General features: G+C 48.5%; 1 protein-coding gene and 1 pseudogene across 1 annotated transcript; both read right to left on the bottom strand.

The window, feature by feature from the left end:
* Positions 1-11595: 11595 nt before the first annotated feature.
* On the bottom strand, positions 11596-13040 carry LOC109734688 (uncharacterized). The gene has a single exon (XM_020293886.4). It carries the CDS (start codon positions 12678-12680, stop codon positions 12003-12005), a length of 678 nt encoding a protein of 225 aa, XP_020149475.1. The 5' UTR covers positions 12681-13040; the 3' UTR covers positions 11596-12002.
* A 9190-nt stretch (positions 13041-22230) lies between these two features.
* Positions 22231-22888, bottom strand: LOC109734686 (uncharacterized; annotated as a pseudogene).
* Between the last annotated feature and the right edge of the window lie 486 nt (positions 22889-23374).

A 23374-nucleotide genomic window follows, 5' to 3' on the forward strand; every position in this document is an offset into this window, starting at 1 on the left:
CCAGATGTTTCAAATGAGGACACTCGATTTTACGTTCGTCCGCCTGTATGCGCTGCACATGAACTACATCGTCAGGAAAGAGCAAGTCACCGGTCTTGCGGTCGCGGACCCATACTACATGCATGAGGGCTTCTTGTCAATCAACGACGCCAACCGTCAATATGCGAGTCAGTACATCGAAGAATTCTTGGTCAGCAATATGGACAAAGAAACGATTCTCCTACCTTATCATCCCTGGTAAGTCATCCGCGGATAGCACTATAACACATACATCCTTTCGTGCATTTCAATAATTAGTTTGCACGCATGGAGGCTAAATTGATCATGTATTTTGCGTAGCGGGGGGTGTCGTGCCGTTCTCATCGTTCTTTACCCGCGTTACTCACGCGCTCTATATTTGGACCCGTCGAAGAACATACAGAAGAAAGATTACACACACATAAAGTATGTCCTGGACAGAGCTATGTTGGGCTTCAGCATGCGGGGTGGCTACATCCAATGAAAAAAAAATAAGGCTGGGCTCTGTTTTGGCCACAAGACTGACTTATGTTGCATTCAGCAACCGGCAAGAAGTGAGAACGATGGATTCAACGTCACCCATCTAATGATGGAGTACAGAAGGGATGTGCAATCACTTTGCATGAAATCTTCATCCGATACCCATATCCAGAGATGGGCCGAAGCCTTTGGAGCCGTGCCGAATAATCGACTTCAAAATGATTTCTACCGGATCCAGCAGGAAATTGCGTCCATCATCATAAAAGATGTCCTCGAAGAGAATGGGATGTTCTACGGCGGCCCAACATCGCGAGCTGACGTCCGAACCCGCATTGCCCTACAGCGTCAGGACATGACGCCTTTCACTAAGCTTGGGTCCACCCTTCCGGATATGGACAGATGGGAAGAGTGCACTGCTTAAAAACAATGTGTCTGTTTAGTTACTTGTTACTTTCTGTATGACGAAACTTCAAATCTCTCAGTACGACGAAACTATTAGATGTATGGTGTGCCGCGCTCTAGTTAATTACTTTTGGTACGATGAAATTTGTTAACTATGTTTACTATATGTTGCTTCAATTTCATAACTGTTTCGTTGAATTCACTTCATGATATATATATATATATATATATATATATATATATATATATATATATATATATATATATATGTGTGTGTGTGTGTGTGTGTGTGTGTGTGTGTGTGTGTGTGTGTGTGTGTGTGTGTGTGTGCGCATCTCTGACAGGTATATAGATCAACGATGGCGAGGAAGTGGTATGCCGTGTATGTAGGGCATGTTCCGGGTGTGTATAATGAGTGACCAAAGTGTCAGGCCCAAGTCTCTGACTTCTCCGGCAGAAGCCAGAAAGGGTTTGATAGCAGAGCGGAAGCCGAAGCTAGTTACTTGAGATTCATAGCACAGCATAGGATTCAGAACCAGCGCCGCTGCAAAAACTACTACATAATACCGCTTTTGATCATTGTGATCGCTCTTATCTCGTATGTCATAATTTACGTAGATGATGAAACATGTGTCTACTGTGACAATGTAAGAGACATGTGATCATTAACTTGTATCGCTATTTCGAGATGATGATGAGTTTCGACATCATTTGTGTTCGATAATGATGATATGATGAGACTATGTTGTACCACTTCGATGATGATGATGAGACATTCCTTTTTCATATAGTTTCGGTGTATGTGTATGTTGTAATTGTATAAAAACTGTAAAACTATGAATACATCAAAAAAAAACTAGCAGTAGCGTGGGGTTTTGGAATAGTAGCAGCGCTGCCTTACCAGTAGCGTTGGTTGTAGAGCCACGCTACTAGTATTAGCAGTAGCGATGGACAGAAGCGTGCTACTACTAGACATAGGTAGCAGTAGCGCTGGTTAGAACAAGCGCTACTGCTAAAAAATAGCTGTAGCGCCGTAGCAGTAACGTGCCTGCCCGCGCTACTAAAAGCCAAAAACCAGCGCTACTGGTAAGGGTTTTCCTAGTAGTGATTAATTATATTGATTCAGGAGAATCATACAATAGAAAGACTACAGATGTTTATTTCGCCTCTAGAATTGCAGAAGGCCTTGATTTGGATTGCGAACCTAAGTCCATGGCAGAGCGCATGAAGCGCTCAGACTGGTCCAAATGGAAGGCATCAATTGAGGATGAATTGCACTCGCTCATAAAAAGAGGGGTATTTACTGCAATAATACCCACTCCTCGGCATGTGTTCCCTATGGGAGCAAAATGGGTTTTCGTTCGTAAGACGAATGAGAACAATGAGGTGGTGAGATATAAGGCGAGGCTTGTAGCACAGGGGTTCACGCAGAGACCCGACATCGATTATGATGAAACATATTCTCCTGTTATGAGTGGAACAACTCTCCGATATTTAATATCACTGGCAGTGAAAATGAATTTGTCTATCCAACTGATGGATGTTGTGACTGCATATTTATATGGGTCACTGGATTCGGATATTTATATGAAAGTTCCCGAGGGAATGAAGCTTCCGAATCCAAAGGCTAATCACAACATGTATTGCGTAAAGCTTCAGAAGTCATTATATGGCTTGAAGCAGTAGGGAAGAATGTGGTATAACCGACTGAGTATATTCCTTCTTCAGAAGGGTTACTCAAACAACAGTGATCGCCCACGTGTGTTTATTAAGAAATCTAAGAATGGATTTTGCATTATTTCTGTGTATGTGGATGATCTGAATATCATTGGGACTACACAAGAAATACATGAGGCAAGTAATCATCTTAAGACGGAGTTTGAGATGAAAGATCTGGGTAAGACTAAATTTTGTTTGGGCTTACAACTTGAACATCTTTCTTCAGGAATACTTGTTCATCAGTCTGCTTATATCCAAAAGATTCTTGAGAAATTTAATATGGATAAAGCATATCCATCGAAAACACCAATGGTTGCTAGATCTCTTGATAGAGATAAAGACCCATTTAGACCTAAGGGTGATGATGAAGAGGTATTAGGACCTGAGTTTCCTTATCTCGGTGCTATTGGAGCACTAATGTATCTAGCAAACTGCACCAGGCCTGATATATCATTTGCAGTAAACTTATTGGCTAGATTCAGTGCATCACCAACAAAGAGGCATTGGGTTGGTGTGAAGAACGTTTTCAGATATCTTCAAGGCACCAAAGATCTTGGTTTGTTCTATCGGAAAAATCAAGATAATACCATGGTGGGATATTGTGATGCTGGATACTTATCGGATCCCCATAATGCCAGATCACAGACTGGTTTTGTCTTCTTGAGTGGAGGTACGACCTTTTCTTGGAAGTCGACAAAACAAACTCTGGTGGCTACGTCCACGAATCATTGTGAAATTATTGCTTTGTTTGAAGCATCATGTGAATGTGCATGGCTTCGCAGAATGATTAACTTTATTGAAAGTTCAAGTGGAATTGGATCATTGGAATCACCCACTATTATCTATGAAGATAATGCTGCATGTATTACACAGATGCAAACAGGTTATATAAAGAGTAATATTACAAAGCATATTTCCCCTAAGTTATTTTATCCCCATGAGTTACAGCAGACCGGGGAGATAAATATTTTACAAACGAAGTCATGTGATAATCTTGCTGATTTGTTTACAAAGTCATTACCAAGTTCTTTATTTGAGAAGTACATTAATGGAATTGGTACGAAACGACTTCGAGATTTGCAAAGTTCAGGGGGAGTGTCTCCCTGAATGATAATCTGTTTGTGATCCTCGGATCTTTGACATTGCACTCTTTTCCTCATAAGTTTTTTCTAAATGGTTTCTTATAGAAGGTTTTTATTGAGGCAATAGTAATGCAGGCATTGTGATATGTCAGTTTCTCCTTATTTTCCCGCTGGATTTTTGTAAGGAGTTTTTGATGGCATATTATATATATCTCTTCATATTTTTCCTACAGGGTTTTTTTAGGGGACTGATCATAATGATGATGATCAAGATGTTTATGATGATGTTTACAAGAATAATTGAAGCAGAGATTAGGGGGAGTGTTAGGATTTAATTAATTAGTTCAATTAAATAGAATCTCTGTCTGTGGAACGGACAGTCGGTTTCGCTCCCGAACGATCGCATCCTATTAGCAACGGACTCATCATTCCAATCATGCCTATTGTAACCATCACGCCTGTGTGATGCGCCTCTTCAGGAGGTATATATTTGTACATCATCGCAATCAATCAATATCAGTGATTACTGTTCATTGCACTGTTCTTTTACATGAATGAATTGGCCGAACGCGAATGCTTCTCGCACACGAAACACGTACTCCTACGTGTGTAGGCAATCGGGTTTATCCGGCGGGCGCTACGAGGCAGCTAATATAGCCACGGGCAGTATCAGGAGTGCAAGGAAGGCTCAATAGAGAAATGGCATTGCACTTTCGGCAACGCAGGGACGTCAACCCTTGACTGGCTACAAAGCCGTGCAACCTTCCAATTCTCAGCTCCGTCAACCCCATCCGTGCGTACGCGCACAAAATAAATAATGCTGCATTGGATGCGGACCGATCGGAAGAGAATGTTCAGGCCGGTATGGCGTGCTTTACATACCAGCTCGCTTGCAACTTAGGTCAAATCTATATCTATATTTATATCTATATCTATATCTATATCTATACCTACTAATAAAGCAAGGTGCGTTTCTTCTATTTCTTCATCCGTTCACCGTCGAAAATAATTTTTGTGTATCCGAGGTGGTACTAAATTTTTGTGCATCTACTAGAAAAGACAAACAGTTTCTTCAGATTTCCGCAATTGGGCCGGGCGCACTCCAGCCCAACAAAGCCAACCCAGTAATTATCCTGCCCATGCGTTAAAAAGACCTTATTTGCCGCACGCAGCGACAAATAGTTGAAGGTACGCACAGGTCGTCCAAGATTGGGCTGGCCCGTTTCAACTAAATTTTTGTGCCTGTGTTTCGTTTTCCCTTTCCCATTTTTTATTTTACTTGAAATAAAAATATACTATATATATTCAGAATTTAATTTTTTGTTCAAATATTCAAAAAATCAGCATTACAAAATTTTATTCCTGTTTTCGAAAATATTAGAAACTGAAAAAAACTGGTTTCGGAATTTCCTCAAAATTTTAAAAATGTTACCATATAAAAAATATTCTATTTTAGAATTTTTCGAGATTTATTTATAAAAATAATATTTTATAAAATGTTCCATATTAAAAAATATTCCTTTTATAGTGAAAAGTTCTCAAAAACAAAATAATGTTTGTGTCTAAGAAAACATTTGTAAAAATTGTTCTGAATGTTCTCCTTTCGAAAAAATCAATAATGTTGTGTTTTTTATAAAAGGTTGATGGTTTCAACATATTGTTTTTGAATTTCAATAACTATTCCAGTTTGTGTTTTTCCAAAATTTTATGGAATTTTCGAAAAATTAATGTTCACATTTTTTAAAACTGTCCGGACTTTCAAAAAAAATTAACATGAGCACTAAAATATTGAAAGAGAATAAACCGTCGTAATTAAGGGACATTCATGCCTGATTATGCTTGTGAAAGAGGATTTATGCGTTGTAATTAGTAATTCATTCTGTACACCGTCGTAGGAGAGTGGTCGAAGCAACCGTGTCCCGATGGTCGTCACACATCCACCAAATGTGGAGGCATGCACAACCCCGAGATGGAGGCGGACGCAAAAGAAAAAGGCATGAGTTGGGTGCTCGCCACCATGCCTACCAGCCCCACCACTATCAAGATTTTATGGGCCAAACATGTCCAGTGAGAAGATCGCAACTCCTTGCTCTGTCACCTACCGTTGTGGAGACCGTTCTTTTGGACACAATCGATTATCTTTTCCGTTGCTTGACGTAAACAAAATATCTCTCCCGTTGCAACGCACGGGCATATGTGCTAGTTCTTCTTAAAATCTTAAGGTCAAATTGGTCATGGTCCAAAAAAATGAATTAAGACGGGCATTAAGTATCGGTCCTCTACAGGCGACGGAGAAAATAAAATGGTTAGAGCATCTCCAGCCGCGGCCCCGACAGGCCCCCAGGCCATTTTTTAGCACCGACGCCCAAAAAACGGCCCAGTCGCGCCCTCACGAGCCTATTTTTCGTCGGTTTGGGCCGAAATTGGCGCCGGCGGACCCAGCCCGAACCCGGCGCTGGGGGCGCCCGGGAAACTGAATTTGGCACGAACGGGAATGGGCCCGCCGAGTCAGCGACACGCTGCTTCGTCGTCCTCATCGCCTCGATTCCCGCGGGAATCAATGCCAAGGCTGCCGCGCTGCCGCCCCGGCCAGCCTCCCATTGATGCCTCACGGGCGGCGCAGTGAACGCGCCGCGACGCACGTCCCTCCCGCTCCCGCCACGCGGCACCCGGCGAGAAGGTTCTCACCGCCCATCTTCGGCTATAAAAGCCGGCCTCCCCGCCGGTGAACGCCACAACTCGTCCTTGCTCTCGCCCCTCTCGCCACCGTAGCCCCTCTCTCCCACTTCCCAGGCCGACGAGCAAATGGCCAAGCGTTACCTAGGCGACGGCAGCGAACGGCTTCGGCCGACGCCATTTGCGCGAGGACGAGGCACGCCTCCTCTACGAGGCCGACTACCCGGCGCCCCCGGACATGCGGGTGCCGGGCTCATGGAAGCTGAGCGTCGGCGGCGTCCTAGTGCCCCCAGCGCCCACCGGTGCTGAACGGCGCGCCGAGATAGCGCACATTCGTTCGTCGCTATCCAAGCCGCAGCGGAACGAGACGAGGTACGTCGTCGACAGCCACAACCCGTGGACCATGTATTTCGAGTGCTGCCACGCCGACCAGGTCGCCTCCACAAACGGCATCATCCCCCGCGGCCGCCTCAACACCGATGGGCGGCGCAAATGGTGGGGCGTGCTCGGCCGCACCCTCGAGGCCGTCCTCGACCACATCGAGACCGGCAACACGCCGCGCCTCGAGTACCTGGTGCCCCCGTCCTTCTCTCATCGCCGCGGTAGTTCATGGACGCCGCGGCGAATGGAGATGGCGACCTCCTCGTCGTCGGGGTCCGGTTCGCTTTCCTCCGAGTCGCCGGCACTTCGCCCCGTCAAGCCGGAGCATCAGGAGACGCCGCTTGAGCGCCGCACCCGCAGCGGCGCCCTCGTCATCAACGAGGGCGGCCGCCCCTTCCCTCGTTCTCTTCGCCTCGTCCGGCCGAAGAACGAGCCGGGGCTGCTCCCCGTGAAGCCGGAGCACGCGGAGATGGCCGCGCCGACGATGAGACCGCCCTCAAGTGGGCGAACACGGACTACGTCCGCGAGCAGATGGAGCGGCAGCGCCCCGCCTACGACGAGATAAAGGCCCGGCGCCGCGGACGTGACGAGGGCAGCATCGTCGTTCTCGACAGCAACGATGAGGACGCGCCGGGGCCGCCAACACCCCGCGCGTCGGCGACCCTGGTCAGGGGTGCAGCAGGGACGGCGGTGGCTCCGGCGGGATGCAGGGCGGCGGCGACGACGATGACGACAACGACAGCGGCGGCTACTACACCCGGTTCTACAGGCTCCTCGGCATGTAGAAGGCAGGCGGCGGCAGCGGCGTAGTAGGCGTAGTTTGTTTTCTGTTTTTTGTACAAATTTGAATGAAATCGCCAAGTTTGTGCCAAATTTGAATGAAATCGTCGAGTTAGCGCCGATTTGGGGGCGACCTGGGGGCGCCGACTGGGAACACAATCGCCCCCACGCTGAAAGTAAACGCCAGTTCGGCCCCAGACGGCGCTTTTTCGGCATCCTGGGGGACCAAACGGTTGGAGATGCTCTTACACTGCCTCACCCGTATGGTTGCCGGTACCCCCTCCCCACCCCCACCCCCCATGTGTCGGCGGGGGGATCCCGTCCTTTCTTTAGGTAGTTTCTGTGCGTTGGTCGGGATGATAAAGCGGCGGCGGCCTCTCAGAGTTGGAATAATGTCTTTACCATCATATTCCTGCTAGGGTGGTGCGCTTAGGACCGGCGGAGAGCATGCGCCGGTTGTTCGATCCATTTCGCTCTAACCACAATGAATTCAGATGATGCAATGTATTTTTTGGATGAAAAGGCTCACGTTCGGAATGGAACCACAAGTGAGATAATGGAACATATAAAGCTCGCTAGACTACCCGCCTAGCGAGAGCACTTGTGAGCACTAAGTCTTCCTGGTCGTGCGATCAATTTACTGTGGTACGGCTTTTACCTCTGGCGATCGTTGGGCCGTTCAACCATGTTGCACGTTCTCAGTTCCATCGTGGGTCAATGACGGGTGGGACAAGTTGAGCGAGAAAATGAAGTGGATTTGCTAACGATTCTGCGTGAGAAAGAACGCGACGTGCGAGCGTGGGATGAAAACCTAGCCACCAATCCGTTCCCTCCTCGAGCCCCGCGCCCCGCCCCTCTTACCAGGCCTCTCTCTCCTCCTCCCAGGCACTCCACCTTTGCCGTGCCTCTCCTCACCCCCCTCGCTTCTCTCTTCTGCCAGCGCGTGGTCGCCGCTACCTTTCCTCTAGCCGCCCCGCTGACCATCTCTCTGCCACTTTCATCTCTTCCCTGCGAGACATCGCCTCCCACGTTCTTGATCCGATGTCGCTGTGCGTGGTGGTTTCGGACCAGGCAGGTTGTAGGCTGGGGGAGCAGGGGCGGCATGGTTCTTGTGATGGGTGTGAAGGGGTAGGGGAGGCTTAGGAGGACAGTCATGGGGAAGGCGCTTTGAGGCCGGACCTCCAGTGGCGCTCGGGGTGCCGGTGGAGTACAGCCGGCCATCGGTACCGACCGCTGCTTGTCGGTCGTTGTCCCTAATCTCCAATCTAGGTTGCTCATCTTTGGCCTTGCTACTTCCTCCAGTTTGTGCTTTTTGATTTCACGGGTTGTTTGATAATCTGAATCTGATTTCTTGAATTATTTCTTTCTAAACAAGATGTATACAGATCTGACAAAGAAGAGGAGAGGAAGGAACTTGAGGAAGAGTTAAGAACAATGTGAACTCTCTCTCTCTCTCTCTCTCTCTCTCTCTCTCTCTCTCTCTCTCTCGGATTTGCCTAGGAGGACTGAACTGAGATGGGCATGGCACTGATGCAATTCATCGGTGCTCTCCCCTCCTCTTTGCTTTCAAAGGAAGATCCCACGACCTCACACATGTTCACTAAGTCTTCCTGGTCGTGCGATCAATTTACTGTGGTATGGCTTTTACCGCTGGCGATCGTTGGGCCGTTCAACCATGTTGCACGTTCTCAGTTCCATCGTGGGTCAATGACGGGTGGGACAAGTTGAGCGAGAAAATGAAGTGGATTTGCTTTCGATTCTGCGTGAGAGAAAGAACGCGACGTGCGGGCATGGGATGAAAACCTAGCCACCAATCCATTCCCTCCTCGAGACCCGCGCCTCGCCCCTCTTCCCAGGCCTCTCTCTCCTCCTCCCAGGCACTCCACCTCTGCCGTGCCCCTCCTCATCCCCGTCACTTCTCTCCTCTGCCAGCGCGTGGTCGCCGCTGCCTTTCCTCTAGCCGCCCCACCGACCATCTCTCTGCCACTTCCTCTCTTCCCCGCGACACATCGCCTCCCCAGATTCTTGATACGGCGTCGGTGTGCGTGGTGGTTTCGGACTAGGCAGGTTGTGGGCTGGGAGAGCAGGGGCGGCATGGTTCTTGTGATGGGTGTGAAGGGGTAGGGGAGGCTTAGGAGGACGATCATGGGAAGGCGCTTTGAGGCGGACCTCTAGTAGCGCTCGGGGCGCCGGTGGAGTGCAGCCGGCCATCGCTACCGACCGCTGCTTGTCGGTCGTTGTCCCTCATCTCCAATCTAGGTTGCTCATCTTTGGCCTTGCTACTTCCTCCAGTTTGTGCTTTTTGATTTCACGGGTTGTTTGATAATCTGAATCTGATTTCTTGAATTTTTTTTCTAAACAAGATGTATACAGATCTGACGAAGAAGAGGAGAGGAAGGAACTTGAGGAAGAGTTAAGAACAAGGTGTACTCTCTCTCTCTCTCTCTCTCTCTCTCTTGGATTTGCCTAGGAGGACTGGCCTGCCATGGGCATGGCACTGATGCAATTCATCGGTGCTCTCCCCTCCTCTTTGCTTGCAAAGGCAGATCCCACGTCCTCACACATGTTCACTAAGTCTTCCTGGTCGTGCGATCGATTTACCATGGTACGGCTTTTACCGCTGGTGATCGTTGGGCCGTTCAACCATGTTGCACGTTCCCAGTTCCATCGTGGGTCAATGACAGGTGGGACAAGTTGAGCGAGAAAATGAAGTGGATTTGCTTCCGATTCCGCATGAGAGAAAGAACGTGACGTCCGGGCGTGGGATGAAAACCTAGCCACGAATCCGTTCCCTCCTCGAGCCCCGCGCCCCGCCCCTCTTCCCAGGCCTCTCTCTCCTCCTTCCAGGCACTCCACCTCTACCGTGCCCCTCCTCACCCCCTCGCTTCTTTCTTCTGCCAGCGCATGGTCGTCGCTGCCTTTCCTCTAGCCGCCCCGCTGACCATCTCTCTGCCACTTCCTCTCTTCCCCGCGAGACATCGCCTCCCCACGTTCTTGATCCGACGTCGCTGTGCGTGGTGGTTTCGGAGCAGGCAGGTTGCGGGCTGGGAGAGCAGGGGTGGCATGGTTCTTGTAATGGGTGTGAAGGGGTAGGGGAGGCTTAGGAGGACGGTCATGGGGAAGGCGTAGACTTAATCTCGCAGATGACATGGAAACATGCAGATCGATTACTCGCTTTCGGGAGCAATTATTGTGCTAAGAAGGCACAATCTATTTCAGCAATTAAGGGCCGCTGTACATGCTTGCTTAAAATGTATGCCCTATATTATGAAACTATCATGTAAATATTTAATCTGCAACAACAATGCCATCAAGACATTCAAGCAAAACTTAAAAGATCTAATGACGCGGTCGTGGACGCCGCTGCTTTCCATGAGCTAGGGGACGCGGCCAGCGGGAGGCGGATATTGACATACAAATAGGCATCGGCATTGGGCACGCCGCACCAGCTGACAGCAGCGGCCTAGACTTCGAGCTAGGTGGCTGGAAGCGCAGGTCTGGATGGCGTGACCATCTTTCCAGTAGGATGATGTGGGATATGACTGAGAGAGAAGAATAGAAGGCCGCGCTCGATTGTGCCGGGAGTTGGCCTAGCCCGATATTTTGGGTGATAGTTTTCACACAAAAATCCATAGCAAGAGGGGTAGCAGGATGGCAGAGTAGAGAAATTTGGACATGGCAAGCAACCACCGCCATGTCTCCCTCTTCAACGACCGACCTGCACGGTCATATCTAGAAAGAGATACCGGGGCAAGCTCAAAGGCAAATCCGATTTGCTGAGATCCCCTAACTACAACCATGGCTATACAACAGGAGGGACCCTTACCCGCCCCACTCGACTCCGGCGGTCGCCGGAAAAGGGAGGCGAGGGGCTGCCGGCGAGGAATTTGGCAGGGTTCTCGAAGCCTCGTTTGTTTCGTCGTGAGGGGAGGAGAAACGTCCCAAATACTTTTCTTCTCACGATGAAACGTCTAGAATACTGGCTTGTGTTTCCAAAGCCTTTCCCAAAGTTCTGTCCGATGCGGGGGGTGTTTTTGCAAAAGTGTGAGTCATGTCATTAGAGGACAACTCATCTCAATCTCAGCCATACATTTTAGATCGAACGGTACATGTTGCGAAGGCAAGAACATCATCATCACCAACTGACATTTTATAGGAGTAGATACTTCTCCTATAAAGGGAGTAGATACTTCTACTCCTATAAAGGGAAATGAAGGGAGCACTTAACAGCTAGCATGGATACTCATGCGTTTGCTAGCTAGGAGTATATCCATACATGCAACTATAACCTGAAATGGATCGAGCTATGTAATCAGACAACTATTGTGGTCAAAGATGTCTGATTGGTCACAGACACAGTGCAGACTGGTAAAGAGACGCAACTAGCTGATCGATCGAGGCTGCGATGATAAAACAGGAGCCTCGAACGCGCCGGCGACACGCTGACCGACATGACGACGCCGATCAGTTTCCGGCCGCCAGAGGCCAGGTGAGCTCGAGGCCGCCGAAGTCATCCCATGCGCCGGTGGGGGCGAGCGCGCCGTCGCAGCCACCCCAAGGCGCCCCGAGCCCGTCATAGAGGTGGTCCGTGGCCGTCGGCGTGGTCCACGGGAACCCGGCGAGCCCGAGGTCGAACTGTGGCAGGAAGATGGGGCCGCCGTCGGTGAGGAACGGGAAGACCGGGAGCGGGGGAAGCGTGTCCTGCTGTTCCGGCTGCGGCGGTGGTGGCGAGTCGGAGGAGGGCGTGTGGGGCTCGGCGGAGGACCTGCGGCGCTTGCCGCTGCCGGAGCGGCGGCGGCACGCGCCTCCGACGGGGACCTTGCGGAGCGTGCCGCCGTGCGTCCAGTAGCGGCGGCAGGCGCGGCAGTAGTGGCGCGGCTGCGCCGTGCTGTAGTTGTTGTAGTAGCAGAACTTGGTGTCGGTGGAGCTGCACCGCGGGCACTCCAGCTTCGGCTGCTGCTGCTGGCTATGGCCGTGGTCGTTCTTCTTGCTCGCCGCTCCCTTCTGGTCACCTCCTTGCTGGCCGGATTGAGATAGAGTGAGCAGTGAGCAGAGACTGACCTGCGCGAGAGGCTGCTCTTGCTCAGCAGCGTCGGGGGCGGAGTCGGCGGCGGGGAGGAGCGAGGCGGAAGCTGAAGCCATCCTTTGGCGTGCGGGCGGAGCAGCTCATGCCGTGGCCGACCCGGCCGGCTTATTAAAACGAGCTGCGGGCGCGCGTGGTGATCACCAGCTAGCGAGCGCTAACCAAGCTAACCGTAGCTAGGCAAGTACTCCCTCCGTTCGGAATTACTTGTCTTAAAAATAAATATATCTATAATTAAAATAGTTCTAGTACTTCTAGATACATTCATTTTTAGTAATTTCGAACGGAGGGATTAGCTTGGAGAGGGAGGAGAGAGTGAGACGTAGCGGTTAGTGTGAGCTGGACCGATGGGCGGCGGCGGCGGCAATCAGATGATGGATCGGGCGACGGGAGCGGTTGGTCGTGGCCTACTAGTGGTAACCTATGCGAGGCCGTGTGCCTATGGGTGTCCTATATATAGAAGCCGGCGCGGCGGCGGGCCCGCGTGTGACTCGGCATGGACGTACGGCGGCAGCACCAGATGCTCTCCTTGCGCCCGAAGGCAGCTTCCTCCACCGTGCACGGTGCACCCGGCCGTGTCGGCGTCAGCGTCGCGTTCTATATATGTCTGTCACGGGGCACCGGCGACGCAGACCCGACGCGCGCGGCCATGCCTCTTGGTACGATCAGGACCGGTCAGTTTACCGAGGAAACCGAACGGCAGTCAGTCGGGGTGTCCATGGTGTGGTGTGCAGAGGAGATTGGAGAGTTCTGGGTCCGTCCTCGGCCGGATGGAATCTTGCAAGTTGCCGCTGGTGGAGTACGAATACAGTCCAGACAGACTTGCACGCGCGGCACTGTGATGGACGTGTAACCCGACCCAACTGTGCTGTACGTGTACGTGATCGGCGAGTCGGCATCGTCGCATCGGCATCTTGCGTCGCCGCCGCTGGGCCAGGCCGCAGACGGCCGCGCCGGCCGGACGCCGACTCAAGCAACCAGTGTGTTTTGCGTGCGTGACAACGTTAGCCGGCGGGGGCGGGTCGGCGTTAATGGGGACGGACGGACGGACTCGAGCGCCGGGCAATCGTCGTGTGCTGGTCACGTCAGGGTGACGCGGCGCGGGCCCGGCGGAGGTTGGCGAGCTAGGTGAGAGGACAAGGAGGGACATGGTCGGTGCCGCTTTTTCCACGGGACGGGGCCACACGCAGCCTGCGACGGCGACGGCGCTGTCACAGTCGTGGGTTTTGTCTGTCGTCCCGGGTGACGGGGCGAACTTAATTTCTGCGCTCGCTCGTGGGTGGCCGACGTACGGTAGCCGCAGAGGGCCGCCGGCGCGGTTCCGCGTCTGTCTTCGACGGATCCATGCCATACCATACGGTGGCCTCCTCTGCTGCGAGAGGCGACTCTGCCCGATCGGCGTTGTCAAGACTCGAGAACCAAGTCCTATTTACCGTGGAGATTGGCATAATGCTTCCGGATCGATCGGTTAGCACATCCCTTATATCGCGTCGAACTGTAAAATAACCGACGGTTTACAGTTTTGTGTGGGAAAAGCGACCCGAACAGATACCTTAAACGTCCCCGGCCATTAAATTTTTCTGAGGGGCACGGTAAATTGTCCCCCCGCCCCCGACCCGTGAAAACACAAGTTTTCCCTACCCCGTCGGCTGTATCATGGAAAAGCTGTTGACGGGAGGGACATTTCAGCCCGTGCGTGTTCGCCTCGCCCATTCCGCAGCCACCTGCCCGTCGCCTTCGATTCCGACCATATATATCCGACGGCGGAAACACACCGCCGAGCCTCTGCAGACGCGGATCCACCGCACCACTTCGCTAGTGCCCCGGATCCGCTGCGCCCAGCCGACCTCGGGTCGCCGCCGCCCCAGATCGACCGCCGCCGAGTCGCCGTCTGCCACGGATCCATCGGTGAGTCCTTTTCTGCCCCTTCAAGTTAGATTTAGCGAACAATTTTCGTTCATGCGAGCTCCGTTGCGTTATGTAGAAGGATTTGAGCCCTTCCGAGGAATTTTTGCTCGAGGATTCGTCCTCGTTCGATGACTCGGACATAGAGTCGCTGCTCGAGAACAATCGGCAGCAGATGATGGTGGTGGTCCTCGCCGTGAAGGAGCTTGAGGATAGGGACAGAAAGAGACGCTGAGGATCGACCGTTGCCATCTTTGCATCCCTCGCAACTGCCATCTCGGGAACATGATATTGATGCAAGACTACTTCGCGGCGTCACCTACGTGTCGCACCTCTTCTGGAGAAGGTGTCAGATGAGCCAATCCCTCTTCGTAAAAATAGTAGAAGCTCACGAGGCCAATTCTTGATTTTTTACCCAAAGGAGAAACGTCGCGGGCTTGAAGGGTTTTAGCGCATATCAAAACATCTCGGCAACTATGTGAGTGATTGCATATGGTATTCCGGCTGACTATGCCGACGAATATCCACCACCACCAACTTCAGCATGATCTCACTGAGCACAATGGGCAAAGGCTTGGGCAGTAATAAAACCTGCCATTTTTACATTCATTTAACTTAATTCATGTGTGGTTTGTATCATTGTTGTATTCGGAACAATTCTTGTATTGAATTATAAGTTTAATTCTTAGATTTGAATAATTATTGTAATTTAGATCATTATTGTATTGTAATATTCAGATTTCAATTTATATTGAATTCATATTTCTATGTAATATGACACATGTGTCAAATTGAGAAAAAACCACGTGTTTTGAGGGCTGGCGCGGGCTGCGGCCGAACATATTGCTGAAGGCCGAACAGTAAAACAAAATATTCGTAGCCTTGCGGGGTCTGTTCGGCCGCAGCCCGCGCTAGCCCTCAAAACACGTTTTCTGCGGCCCTTATAGTCACTTTAAAGGTCCTCGCTATAAGGGGTCTGCTAGAGATGCTCTTACCGGCAGAAAAAACAAATTCTGTTAATTTGGACGATTTTTTCCCATTGAAAACTTTCTGATATCATCTATTTTCATCGGAAAGGATGCCCAATTAGTTTTTTATGACCCAATCGGCTCCTTTACACCCGAGCTGACGCATATATGGGGTGGACCGGACACGTCCGTCATGTCAGCCCAATCCACATTGGCCCGCACCGACCAGTCTCGTCCCAATCAAGAAACCACAAACAGACCAAACTCTATCTCACTCCCCCACTCTTCCTTCCGCGCCCCCATCAATTCCCCTCCTCTACAATGTCGAGCACCGGCAGCGGCAACGGCAACGAGGATGGCCCCATCAACTGGTACATCCTCGTTTGTGAGGCGGAGGCGGATGTCGACGAGGAGCTCGCCCTCACATCGCACTACAACGGTCACGGAGGGGCAGGGGCGGTAGCTCGAGCACCGCTCCGACCCATGTCGCCCGGCAACGCAGTGTGGACGCCAACACCGGCCCGTCGCGCACAGTGCGCTTCACTGGTTCAACTCCTCCGGATGGTGCTCTGCACAATCACCGGTGTGTGCTCGTGCCCGCACCACCGTGGATGTGGACGCTACGAAAGGTAGCGGGCAAGGAAGAGGGCAGCAGCGGTGGAGGATGTTCTTTCCTCCCGCCGGGTCCGCATCCAGCCAACGGTTGACGTAGAAGAGGAGCTCCTCGTGGAGGTTCTCCGCTGCAAGAACGCCAAGGCTCCCTGGCTCGGCATCGAGCAGTCAGAGCTTGAAGCTGCACAGAAGGTGACGACCGAAGCAAAGGCCGCCGGGCTGGCGAAGCAATAGGCGCACGCCGCCCGTCGGATGGCCGACATAATCTCCTCCTCTGATGACTCCGACGTCTCCAGCGGCTCTAATCACTCTGAAGATGCCTCTCCTGCTGCCGACGCCTACACGGAGGCCTACGGTCTCACCGACGACCGCAAGGGGAAGGGCCCGACATGAAAACCACGATTTCCGACGCCCTTGTCCGTCGCCGTTTTCAGTTTTAGTTGATTTCTAGTTTTGTGTCTGTTTGATCCAATATCTACTTTGATCCGAAAAACTGTGAATCTATGCACTTATGGTGATCTATGTCCATTTGATCCTATGTTTATGTACATACTCTCTCATGTTGCATGTATAGCATGTTTTTTTTGGTGGGGGGGGGGTCGGATATGAGGTATCTGGTTGTGGTCACGGGCATTTGAGGGGTTACCAATCACTGGCCACGGACGTGTCCGTGTGTGTCTGTGGACATCTAGGGCCCCGCATTTACTAGGTCCGGCTGTAGATGCCGCATTTGCTAGCTCTGTTTGCCTCTAAATATATTAAGATCTTTTTATGTCTAAATCAATGGTGTTATATAGTCGTGTGGCTTAATCTTGATTCTTGCCAGTATTGCACAAATCCGGAGAGGAAACATTGGGGACGACACATAGACAAACGCAAATGATAAGTGTCACATGTCAGGTGCGTGCCACTCTGGCCCTGACGTTTTTTGATGGCAATTCCAAGCACGTAAGGATGGCAAATTCCAGTGACAAAAGATAAGTTCCTGCCAAAAATAAACCGAAGCATGAAAATTGCCATGCTAAGCAACTAAAGGTGTCATCCTCACGTAACTAAACTTGTCGTCGAAAATGTTCGGAGTTGCCTTGCGCTTGCACCTGACGTGTGACACTTATCAGGGTCCTAGACAAAAAGGGTCATGTATTCATTGTTAGCTTCTTGTTTTTTCTTTTACATTTTTTATTTTTACAGCCGTGTCGGCTGAAATCTAACGGTTGGCAGTGCTTCCTCCTTAACCGGATCATCCTCGCGAGCTCCCTCTCAAACTGGCGACCCCACGCCATTCGTAGTCGGCGGCGCTGCCGTCACCGGCCATCCCTCTAAACCTCAAACCTGTCAACGTTGTGTCCAAAAATCCCATGCCCTATCCAAACATTTCAATGCCTCCGACTTGCTACCACCATTGACGCCTCAGCTAATCGTGGCGCCTCCGTCTCTGGCTCGGGGTTATACGTTCTACTTTATCCAAATTGACCGATGCACCTTTTTCCTCAGGGATTTGAGATTTGCAAATGCGATAAGAATGGCCATGTGATCTGCGATCTTCGATTCTCCTCACTCTTGCAAATCTCAAACGATAGACACGGCTCAGCCAATTACGTTAGTTATCTACAAGATAGACATCTCTGTCAAGCGGCACGTTACCGGAGAGTACCTCGAGAATCAAGTGAGGGCATAGTTAAAAACTTCATGAGAATTTCACTGGAATTTGGTGATTTCGAGGGCTACCAAGGAAATTGTCTTGAAATTTCTGGCGATATTTAAACTAAATTCAATTGTAAACATCTCATTTTTAATCAATTTTTTCCAGAATGATTTTGAAATTCTAGACACGGGGCGATGGAGTGCAATAAAATGGGGAGAAAACATGAGACAACGCGTATAGTATGCAGAGTGAGCACAAGGGAAAGAAGCAAGCGTCACGGTGATGCTGACAGGACATTGTAGGTCGAGATGGAGAAGCAGGCGGCGAGAGCAATGTCGAGAAAGGAAACAGTGGAACCCAAGGGGAGAAATTTCTGAGAGTTTAGTAGTCGTCCTAAAAATAGTTTTCTAATAGTCGATATCGTTATCCTTCTGATCAAATTCTTTCAATCCCTTTGTATTTTACATGAGTATAGATTTGTGCATCACCGTACTTTTGTTTCCGAATTGGCCGATTATCGCTGGCTTATTGCCCGGGAAATAGCAAGAACGAAATTGTAAGGGCTTGCATGTACAATTATTGATAACATACTCTTATCTTATACTCCCTCAGTTCCATAATACTTGTTGCAAGTATTATGGAATGGAGGTCATGTATGACATTTAGAGAAGACAAAGAACATATTATACAAACACAATGAACTACTCCCCCTCCGTTCAGAAATAAGTGAGTATATCTTACTGTTATCTCTTACGTTTGTGGAAGTTATATACTACGTACTAGAAAATATGTACCAGGTTTCATTGCAGTTGTTCTAGGTTGCATTGCTAAGATAGCACCATCACACGCCCTAAGCAGTAGTATTCCCACACACTAGTAGTGAGAATGGATTGGCCGAATGCGAATGCTTCTCGCACACGAAACACGTACTCCTACGTGTGTAGGCAATCGGGTCTATCCGGCGCACGTTACGAGGCGGCTACCATGTTTGCCGCGGTGATGGATCAGTCCAGTGTAAACGTGAGTTGAGTGTGTCGGCAGAAGATTAGCCACGGGCAGTACCAGGAGTGCAAGACTCGATAGAGAAATGACACTTTCGGCAACGCAGGGACGTCAACCCTTGGACTGGCTACAGGGTCGTGCAGCCTTCCAATTCTCAGCTCCGTCAACCCCATCCGTGCGTGCGCGCACAAAATAAATAATGCTGCATTGGATGCGGACCGATCGGAAGAGAATGTTCAGGCCGGTATGGCGTGCTTTATATACCAGCTCGCTTGCAACTGAGCCCAATTTATTCTTGAGCTTGTGGCCTAAAGGATACAATCAGTTTGACTTAATAGACCAATGGCGCATTTCACTCTAACCACAATGAATTCACGCGATACAATGGATTTTTTTGGATGGAGGGCTCACGTTTGGAATGGATCCACAAGTGAGATAATACAATAAAACGGTGTCCTGCCGACCCACGTTTGCAGCGACAGCGACTCAACGCTGTAGGCGATCGGAACTGCGGCCGCATATGATTATTGGGAACTACTAGTTGTCTAGTTTAATCATGAGCTCGATCACAAGCGGCGCTTAGACAATGATGCTCATGAGTCGTGACTCTTATCCTGGCCGTGCTCGTGATCTCGAACGGCTGGTACGTATACGCACGCCTCCTACTTCCCCTCTCGCCCTGCCAATCTGCCATCAACATATTAATTTCTTGTTACAACTTACCATTAATATACTTATTAGTACATTTATATGGGACGAAAGGAATGTATTAATTTATACATATGTACTCCTTCCATAAACTAAGAGCATGGTTAATACATCCAACTGCTGGCTATAAGATGTTGCCATATCATCTATAGTCAACACATATAGTCGCTTATACAATAAGGTTAGCTATAAGATTAGTACTTTTTAAAATATTCTCTCTATCTCTTTCCTCACATTTATTGCATCTGTCTTGGAGCACGCATATAGTCAGACTTTTGCATGAGAGCCCACTCCTTTTACTTTTTCATGTCTCTTTCCTCCACATAAAATTGCCATGTAAGCAGGCTATAAGCCCACTATTGTACTTGCTCTAATATAAGTGTTTGGATTACTACTTTAGTGATTTAAACGCTTTTATATTAGTTTACAGAGGGAATATGTGCAAGGATGGCGACTAGTTGCGGCCATATACAGGTCAACACTCAACACACATAGAAAAGGACAATTGCTGGTCATGGATCTCATCAACTGGTATCTACTGTGGGAGCGCGATGCATTTGTCATGCTAATACGAATTGTTAGTTAATTAGCATGATCTGTCACGAATCCACAAGAGCTTTCCAGCAGGATCCCGAAACCGAGGTGTCTAAAAAAATACGCATTTCTCTGATTAGGATGATAGCGACTAAGGTTACTGTTTGCTGCGTTGTGTTATGTGTGCTTCTTAGAGTGTGTGAACAGGGTTGAAGTACATGCATCATTGCATGCATGCTGCAAAAAACTTGTATGCCAGTGTGGTTACATGCATCACTATTTATAACCTAACTTAAAAACAATGTTTTTTGGGAGTACCTAGAATTCATCTAGATGATATATAATTTGGTCTCATTCATCTGGAAAACAAGAACAGATACAACCCACGTCAGCATACACGCATCTTATAGCATCACATCCAATGGCTATAAAATGTGAATGAGACCAAATTATATCTCATCTAGATGAGTTCTAGCAAAATTGTTGTTTTTTACATTTCAAGTTTTCATTATAGAATGAATACAAGCTCGACCAGTTTTATACTCGACTCATTGAGGACCCATTTGGTAACTGGGGCCTTGGATGTACGAGCAATCTGTTTTTTTCTTTCAAGGATTGAGTTTTCCTTTTTTTTTTCCTTTTCTCTTGGTTGATTAGGCTGGGAATTAAGAAAATCTTTATAATTTTATAAATACGATTAATTTTCTTGTAATATCTATCTCATTTGTGAGTTGATATTGAAAACCCAAAGCGCACCAAATTTTGCTTTTGCTCTTTTGATAGTGGATAATTAGCAAGCAAGAATGCCAACAGAGGAATCTGTTGTTTTGACGTTAACGATGGCCCCAATTCATTGTTGGTTGTTGTGCTTTTAGGTCCGTTTTCATGAGCTGATGAAAACCGAATAAGTAAGTGCCTTCAAGTGTCTGTTTGGCATCATGAGCTTGAAGGGTTCCTAATTGCTGGAACTTAGTCCCGTCAAGACAAGTTCATCGTTTGATTGTCTGCTTGAAGTCGGTATTGAGGTTGTCCCCTGCTTTCCCCATACAGTGTATTCAGGTTAGTACATACTGTAGATACTTTAAAATATGCCTTAGTTATATGAGAAGAAAAAACACTAGGGCCCATTTGTATCTCTCCGGGGATCTGAATTCCTGGTTACAGCTCTGGACGTGTCGGAGTGTTTTTTCAAAGCCCGTCCTAGTGGTTTGCTGTCAAAGCCATTCAGTCCCAAAAAAATAAAGTTAAGGTATGCTAGCTAGAGTTAATACCCATAAGATCTTGACACCTAGTCATGGTTGTCGCACGTGGATAGCTAACTTCCACACATCCCTGTCCATGACTAGTTTTTATGATAGTCAATTTCCTCCTCTTTTTAGAATTCTCAACTCAACTAATCAGCTGACCGACTTAAGTTTGCATGCATTAGGATTATGTATATATGCAACCGTTGAACCATATGCAAAAATATTTAATTGTAGTTGGCCATCGTACATGTACCATCATATGTGCATGTTGGTATACAACTAGTTTCAATGTCTGTCTTGTACTTCCACGATGAAAAAAGGAATAAACGAGCTAGTCATACAACTCATAGGAAAAAAAAGGCAACAAACAAGAGCAAAAGCAGATAATTAATCAAGATTGGTGCCAGCGAATTTCTTAGTACCAATTCTCCATTAAATAGTGACATAAAAAGATTACATTGTAAAATCCATTGTCAAGTACAATGCACGACATTTAGGGAAGGAAACACATCCGCTAAGAAAATTTCAAAATTCTCTTGGAACCCTATTGACACTCTGAAAATGGGCCTAAGGCTTCGAGAACAAAAATAGTTAATCAAGCAAAATAAACTAAATAAAATGGTAGATCTATCGATCGCCACATATCTACATGTAGACAACGCAGTAGGTATAGGAGAGAACTTCTTGACATAGTCGAAGGGTGGTTTAACAACGACGAGAAAAATATCCATGCCTTGATGAAGATGTCACATAGTTCCTGCCAGTAGGCAGGTTGTGGCTATTGTAGGCATTATGGCAGAGTACCATGGCGGGGATCACGATCCAGGGTCATGGGAGCATCAACATCATGATAAGTCGACAGACTAACCATTGAAGGGGGCGACGGATCCATGGCAACATGACCAACCATCCGGACATCATCGAGAACTCGGACCATAGGAAAGACATCTTCCTACAAAAAAGGAGTTTGCGCCATCAGAGGAGGTGGTCAGAACATAGTTATAGGATTAACCATTGATACTACCTCGGTCTTTGGCAACACTGTCACATCTTGTTGTTGCGCTGGAGACAATGCATGTGCAGACCCTAAACGGAGCTTCTCCAGGCTTGCGTTGATGTCCATAAGGTGCTTCTCCACCCTCCATTTGAGGACGAGGGACATGTGATCGGGCATGTCATCGAAGCCCCGATAGTCACTGACGAAGAGGTCACTGAGCACGACCTTGATCTTCAGGTCGATGTTCTGCTATTGGACTTCGAAAAACTTGGCATTCGCCTTGTTGAAGATATCTTGGATTAAGCCAGCGTCTTGCTGCTTACTCTTGCATTTTTTTGATTCCAACCACTGGTTGTACTGCTGCAGGATCTCTTTAGCTTCCTTCAGCGATGGCCAGAGCACGTCCGTCTGGGCCTGGCCTGGAAGGTGCCACAAGAGACAACCTTGGATGTCACAAAGGATTGCAAGCTCTTGAGCCTTCTTCACAAGCATGGGCAAGTGCTTCCTCATTGTCGCCTTGCGCTTCGCAGTGTCAGCGATCCATTGGATCTTAGCCTTCCCCCGACGAGCCATCACTTCTATTTGGTTGGTGTGAGGAGAAGGAGGGGGAGGAGTCCTTTTTATAGCCAGATTTTATAAATTGGATGGCCATAATCGGTGCAAATATGGATGGAAACATTAAAGTTTTTTGTTTCCGATGGTCAATGTGTACATGTGCCCATTTTACAGCCAAGATTTTCTAGATGGTCACAATTGATTGATACGAAAATACTCAAGTAAGGGAACACGGAATATTTTTATTTTTGTAGATCAATATACACCCTCCAACAACCATGCAGAGAACACGAATGCTAGTTCTGGAATAGAACTTTGCACATAAATGATAGTTCTATGGATAGAATATAGAGCCTTGGCCTCCAAGGTGGGTTAACATACGAGTAGGATCGCACACTATCAAGGCGTTCGCATGGTGTTGTACAAAACAAAAATAAAACATGTCATGTTTAACTTTCTGTGCCCCTTTTGGCAATTCTAGGGAAAGTGGATTGCCGCATGGTGTTACTATGTTTTGTTTTGTTTTTAAAATGATTATGAAATCGGCTTTCTTCGAATAAATAAGGATATACTTCATTTC

The sequence above is a fragment of the Aegilops tauschii genome, chromosome 2 (genome assembly GCF_002575655.3).
Source record: "Aegilops tauschii subsp. strangulata cultivar AL8/78 chromosome 2, Aet v6.0, whole genome shotgun sequence".
Lineage (NCBI taxonomy): Eukaryota > Viridiplantae > Streptophyta > Magnoliopsida > Poales > Poaceae > Aegilops > Aegilops tauschii.

What these genes read in the sequence shown, in the direction of transcription:
- LOC109734688 (XM_020293886.4), bottom strand. Translation starts at nt 12,680, where the DNA reads ATGGCTTCAGCTTCCGCCTCGCTCCTCCCCGCCGCCGACTCCGCCCCC.